At 35.0% G+C, this 7,296-nt stretch overlaps 1 protein-coding gene across 3 annotated transcripts in view; it reads right to left on the bottom strand.

Annotated features, from left to right (window-relative positions):
- The window catches only part of LOC117326785 (zinc finger CCHC domain-containing protein 24-like), a 36,759-nt gene that overhangs the window by 8,997 nt on the left and 20,466 nt on the right, over positions 1-7,296 (bottom strand). Inside the window, exons 4-5 of one of the 3 annotated variants that reach the window (XR_004532510.1) lie at positions 5,650-6,968; positions 185-5,525 (exon numbers count right to left, since the gene is read on the bottom strand). The exons of 1 other annotated variant lie outside the window; for it this stretch is intronic. Coding sequence is in view for 1 of the 2 variants with exons in the window: in XM_033883510.1 (XP_033739401.1) it covers positions 6,855-6,968 (114 nt within the window). In the remaining variant the exon portion in view is untranslated. Of the gene's footprint in view, positions 1-184; positions 6,969-7,296 lie in introns of those variants that run through there. One more of the 3 variants, XM_033883510.1, reaches the window with a different exon arrangement.

Genomic DNA, 7,296 nt, shown 5'->3' with positions numbered 1-7,296 from the left:
TTCAGAAATTCTATATATGGGCATTTTAATTGTAAATAACTTATTTCTTACCGCATTTGTAGTACTGATGAGATACCAGTAATTCAGTGCTGCTTACCACAAGATGTTGTATATAAGCTCAGAAAATTGTGTCTATGTTAATTTAGTAGAACCATATTTGTATAAACAACAATGACTAAGCCAATTTCACAAAAAGAAATTTTAATGAAGAGCTTGTAAAATGAAGATACTGATTATATAAAACAAAGAAAATAGAAATAAATGCACACTAGTTCGTTCTTGCATATAACTTTTCATACATCTGCATGCTAAATAAAATAGGAACTCACAACGCTCAAACGATTATAATAACAACACTGTAGTATGGATTACCAAAGTATTGCACACGAATGAAACTGCCAAACTTTAGTTTAAAATATGTACAACTGATTTTGGCACATATGGAACAAGTTACATTCGTCTGGAGAGACTAGAATGTACACACACGTATAGTTAAGCCACTTGAGTATATGTCATTTAGGACTACAAAGCTAAGGATATTGTGTACACCACACACAGATTAATATGACTACAGGAGAGTATTATATTGTGTACACCATGTTGTATATAAAAACTTATATCATGTACACCACACAAAATTGGTATCGTAAATGACAATTATTTCTGCAGCAGAAACAACACAGTTTGTCTCATTGTGTACAACAGCATAAGAAAATATGATCAGCTTAAGAAAATATGATATCCTACCTATTTTTAACTTATAAGAATAATAACTAAAACTCAACATGATTATTTATCATAAATTAAAACTTATAAAGAAAAACTACACTTATTTAAGGCAACACTCCCATGAGGATCAAAAGTTGAGCCAAATTTACATCTACACTAGTCAAGGAGAACATAGAACATTATAGAAAATTACTTGTATTTTAATCATGATAATGTGTGAAAATATGGGTTTCTTGTAACCTGTCAAATTACAGGCATTGGAACAGAGATAATAAACAAACATCTTTCTTTATATCAATTAATGAGCAGTATGATTTATTTGGTCTTTTTATTTGTAAACAAATATATACATATCATTCTTGAAAACAATATATAGAAATTAAACAGTATGTTAACCTCTTTCTTATAATATCTCAGCATATTGCCATGAAGTGATATCCCAAATATAACGATGATATGGACAATTATACCTGAAATAAGTGACATCATCATCACCAACATGCAACTAATTTTCTATTAGACATTGATACCCAGTGTAATAATAGCAATATTGATAGAGTGTAATTAGACAAAGACAAAACATATTTACACTTAAAATGATATGGTGTAATAGGATGACATCATAACTACACTTTCATTGATACAGTGTATTTATACATTGCCATTATAATTAAACTAACAGTGTAATTAGACAATGACAAAACTCAATTACACTTAAATTGAAAGTGTATTTATACATTGTCCTTATAATTACACTAACAGTGTAATTAGACAATGACAAAACTCAATTACACTTGCATTGATAGTGTATTTATACATTGTCATTATAATAACATGTTATAATTACACTAACAGTGTCATTAGACAATGACAATTTAATTACATTTATAATGATTTAGTGTAATTAAAAAATGACAAAACAACATTACACTTGCAATGACAAAATATAATTACACTAGCAAAATCATATTTACATTGATAGTGTAATTAAACATTGTTACAGTGTAATTACAACTGTTATCAACAAACATTAATAGTGTAATTACAGACATTGTTCAAGTGTTATTGCAAGGTGTAACTACGCTGAGACTGACCCCCAACGTAGCTAGACTAGATTTAAAGTGTAATTAGACAATAATGAACAGTGAAATTAAACAGAAATCATTACAGATTGATTCTACCAAAACAGTGCAATGAAAAAATGTTGATTGATATACAGTAGATATGAAAAGGACAGCATTGCTGAATACTTCTCCCTACCATTGGTACTAAGATTACTGTATTCATATTAGTATGCTTTGATAACAATACTTATGTTACAAGAACTGTATTTTTTTTGTACTCTTTATTATCTTTATTCAGCACTTTTGAACAAGTGTGGAAAAATATAAAACATACCAAAAACGGATCTGTTTACAGTTGCCAATTCCAATATCATACATATTTTCTAGTACCTATATATATATATAAATACATACTCGTCAATTCTGTCCTTTTCGGATATGTTTATGCAAAATCAGTCTTTATATATCTATAAATAACTAAAGCGAATTAATAAACTTATAAATAAAGATCAAAATCTACCAACAAAAAAATCCACAATATCTACATGCTGAAAGCAAATTATACACAAGTACCACCTAAAATACGAAGACAATATACGTACACAGCAAACATCCAATTCAAGATTGATTTTATCATGCAAATATTATTTTTTATACAAAACATTTCACACACATTTCACCACAACCTCACTCAATTAAATATAAAATCTATTCATTTTAATAATGATTGTGTTAATTTATATTTATATATACAATATACCCTCTCTCAATGCCACCCATCAATATCAAATCTTTTTTCAACATTTTTGCACTTAGAAAAGTCATAAAGAGATAGCAACTCATCATTAATAAACAACTTATGAAGAAATGAAATACCAAGAGAATAAACAGGATTCAAAATACACCAATCATGAAAATGTAGTTCCTACTGAGATGTACTAGCTATGTTTGCTGGCCAGGGGTTTGTTTAAACTACTACAGGCAGAGATTTGGTTCTCATGACCGAGAAATATTAAAAAAAAAAAAAAAAAAAACTTTAAAAATCGAATATTTCTGTTCATGCAAATTACTGACAACATTTCCCATAACAATAAAAGGAAAGTCAAGAAATTTCATTCAGGTGAGTTTTTGATCTCTTGATTTGTAGGACGCCTTTTGATGTCATTTTCCTGGCCAGCAAGAACAGAACATCAACACATCTGTCACATATTGAGCTTACTATAATATGGGAATTTCTTCTATCATAATAAACGAACATGGAAATATTTTCTTGGTGGTTCAGTACAGATGTAACATTGATTCTGTCATCAACGCTAAACTTCTCACATGATAAATGTAGCATAGCAGTGACTGTGGGTATCTAACAGTGTGGTTCTGTTTCCATGCCAACAATGGAACCAATTGAAACTAAATTGTATCAAATGTCCTTTGATATATTGACACTTTAAACCAACGAGATTAAGATAAATACAATAAGCTCCAAGAATTGGGTGATATTTTTCTCCCAGAGAGATCTGCAAATTATCAATTCGTAATTTTTTTTTTTGCATAAGAATTCTATCCAATCAGGATCAAAATAATTCCACAATACCATTATGTTAAACATTCTAATATAGTACTGCAATAATCTTGAGTAACTTAACTATAATTATATAACAACTAAATAAAAAAATGCTTTCACCATGTGACAATGCATATCTAATATACTATTTACAATGAGGATAGGAATTCTGCTTTAGTTATTGAGAAAGAATTGCCTCTATCTCAGCATCTCTCTATCAAATCATTTTAACTTTGGTTATGAATGCATCAAGTTTGACAGGCCAACACAATGTTACATCTGTAATTAACCAGTAGGAATAGAATAGATATCTATGACAATTTATCCTAATATAATCACCTTCTATCTTCCCATCATATACAAATAATAAATATCAATATAAAATCTCAAAAATCTTTGTGTAAATAATAATAAAAAAGTCTTATAATATAACTCGATAATCTTGAATTAGATTCTCTTGTGAAGCAGAAATTTACATATCAACTTTACCATATCTTGGTCAAAGTTCTCACTGTTCATAGTTATATATTGGAATAGCAGTTATACTAAGAATACAACAAAACCTAGTACAAGGGCATATCATTCAAGGTCTGGTGAGCTAGCCAGTTTCCCACTTACTCACATCTGGAATATAAAAACTGAGGAGAAGTGAAGTATATCTATATGTGTAAAGATTCAGAGCCTGTTGTACTGAGACACACATTGGATCTACTGTTTTTGTTGATATTATTTATATCAAGTTCTAACTGCTGCCAACACTTCTGGTTCACTTAAAGCTATGTAGATAATGTATGTTGTTGTATCCATATCTCATGATGTTCAAAACAGAAATAGGATAAAATTCATATTTACCAAATGCTCTTAACATCTTTGAAATGGTCATACTTCTAGCTGTGGACAGGCCAGCCTACACTTTTGGCCTTGTAACCAGGGCCAGTCATACTGGTGGCCTTGTGACCAGGGCCAGTCATACTGGTGGCCTTGTAACCAGGGCCAGTCATACTGGTGGCCTTGTGACCAGGGCCAGTCATACTGATGGCCTTGTGACCAGGGCCAGTCATACTGGTGGCCTTGTGATCAGGGCCAGTCATACAGGTGGCCTTGTAACCAGGGCCAGTCATACTGGTGGCCTTGTGATCAGGGCCAGTCATACTGGTGGCCTTGTGACCAGGGCCAGTCATACTGGTGGCCTTGTGACCAGGGCCAGTCATACTGGTGGCCTTGTGACCAGGGCCAGTCATACTGGTGGCCTTGTGACCAGGGCCAGTCATACTGGTGGCCTTGTGACCAGGGCCAGTCATACTGGTGGCCTTGTGATCAGGGCCAGTCATACTGGTGGCCTTGTGATCAGGGCCAGTCATACTGATTCCTTGGTCTCTTGTCAGCAGTGCCAGCCATATTGTGCCCTGGTAAATAGGGCCTGCTGTTGCCCTGGTGGAAGGGCTAGCCATATTGTTGCCCTGGTGACAAGTGCCAGACTGTTGTCCTGGTCATGGTCAAGGATCAACTATTTTGTTTGCTTGGTGACTAGGACCAGTTATACTGTTTGGCCTGGTGACTAAGACCAGTTATACTGTTTGGTCTGGTGACTAGGACCAGTTATACTGTTTGGCCTGGTGACTAGGACCAGTTATACTGTTTGGTCTGGTGACTAGGACCAGTTATACTGTTTGGTCTGGTGACTAGGACCAGTGATACTGTTTGGTCTGGTGACTAGGACCAGTGATACTGTTTGGTCTGGTGACTAGGACCAGTGATACTGTTTGGTCTGGTGACTAGGACCAGTTATACTGTTTGACCTGGTGACTAGGACCAGTTATACTGTTTGGTCTGGTGACTAGGACCAGTTATACTGTTTGGTCTGGTGACTAGGACCAGTTATAATGTTTGGTCTGGTGACTAGAACCAGTTATACTGTTTGGTCTGGTGACTAGGACCAGTTATACTGTTTGGTCTGGTCACTAGGACCAGTTATACTGTTTGGTCTGGTCACTAGGACCAGTTATACTGTTTGGTCTGGTGACTAGAACCAGTTATACTGTTTGGTCTGGTGACTAGGACCAGTTATACTGTTTGACCTGGTGACTAGGACCAGTTATACTGTTTGGTCTGGTGACTAGGACCAGTTACACTGTTTGGTCTGGTGACTAGGACCAGTTATACTGTTTGACCTGGCAACTAGGACCAGTTATAATGTTTGGCCTGGTGACTAGGACCAGTTATAATGTTTGGTCTGGTGTCTAAGACCAGTTATACTGTTTGGTCTGGTGACTAGGACCAGTTATACTGTTTGACCTGATGACCAGGATCAGTGATACATTTTATTACCCTCCTGACTAGATCAACCAGCCATGTTGCTGGCCCTGATGACAGAATCTTAACATGCTGTGGTTGGCATCCTATTTAACATGCACTGAAAAGCTATCTAACCACAGAGGGAAGTATAACTGATTTCATTGTCTTGTGATCGTTACGCCATTACAGTGATAGTCATTCTAACATCAGTACTCTACAAAAAGATGGAAATTCTGAATGTGTGAAAATAAACCTCTGATGAGCTTTCAAATATTTAATGTCAAGAAGCATATCTTCTATAATCATCAGCTTAGAATTCCTTGTCATTGTATCAAATCGAAAGAAACATGCAAGAAACTGTGGTCAGATTTCTAAAAGGCCTCTTGTTTTGTCAATCTGATTCTGACAACATTTCTCCACAACTTCGGTGTTGATTCTCACTGTCAAACCATTCCTGGTATGATCCAAACCAAACATATACAAAGAGGTTGATATTCACACCACTCCTTGTATGTATGATATCATCCCCTCATTTCAAGGCCAATATCAAAACCTCTTCTAGTACAAGAATTCTTCTTTTAACCTCAATTTTACCCTGACTGGCCGACGTGTCTACAGTTAGTAATTAAAGGGGGATATGATTTCGCTATATTCACAGTCATTAAACATAAAAGTGTATACCCCCCAGTATTTGTACAGTGAGTTATAACCTCTGTCAATGTATATCACATGCTTGTGTATGTCTCAACTTATTTATTGCAGATTTTTTACAAGGTGTTGTTATACGAAAGTTATGACTGGGACAACTGCGAAATAGAAGCTCTGCAAAATTTAACAAGTATATAGTACATATCGCAAATTTTCAATCTCATACAGTTTTTGCCTTCATTTAGATCTAAACGTCCACTTTCTTATTCATTTACAGCACAAAATCAGCACATCCAAACTACAGTACTAGATTTTTTCATTTCATGGCCACTCGCATTAGATTGAAATGATCACGCCATACATAGATTTCATCTTGGATCTGATTTAACTATGTACTTGGTACAAAACAAATTACTGAAGAAAATCTTCATCATCGTAACTAGTTTTCATATCCCTAATTGCTTTCAGCAATGGAATCTAAAGAAAACATTTCATGTCTTCCTGTCGATAACCTTTAGTGACGTCCTTGACCTTTGTCCTTGCTGATTGTCCTTGACCTAGTTCATCCTCCTACAGTAGTATCCCAGTACCTTACACTTTTCACATAGATGCTGTGGATGTACCTTGCTCTGATCGGACACATCTAAGCCATCAGGTTTTTCAAGGGGCCTCTGATAAGTGACAAAAGGAACATGCTTTCAGCTCAATGATATTTTATTTACTTTTATCAGTTCGATAAGGGTGTAAGTGGCTTGTACACAGCCCCTATATGAGGATACATGCTGTTATTTAAATGCATGAAAAGATAATTTGCAAATAAAAGTGTGAAAGCAAGCGGGGAGACATATATACATTTGTAATGTGGGTATGAGGTACGTGTACCTGTATGTGGGTATGAGGGATGGGACCTGTATGTGGGTATAAGGTACGTGTACCTGTATGTGTACCTGTATGTGGGTATCAGGGATGGGTACCTGTATGTGTGTAAGAGAGGCATTT

Source organism: Pecten maximus, chromosome 1, assembly GCF_902652985.1.
Source record: "Pecten maximus chromosome 1, xPecMax1.1, whole genome shotgun sequence".
Lineage (NCBI taxonomy): Eukaryota > Metazoa > Mollusca > Bivalvia > Pectinida > Pectinidae > Pecten > Pecten maximus.
The sequence above is the reverse complement of the archived record's forward strand: the minus strand, read 5'-3'. Positions and strand labels throughout refer to the sequence as shown.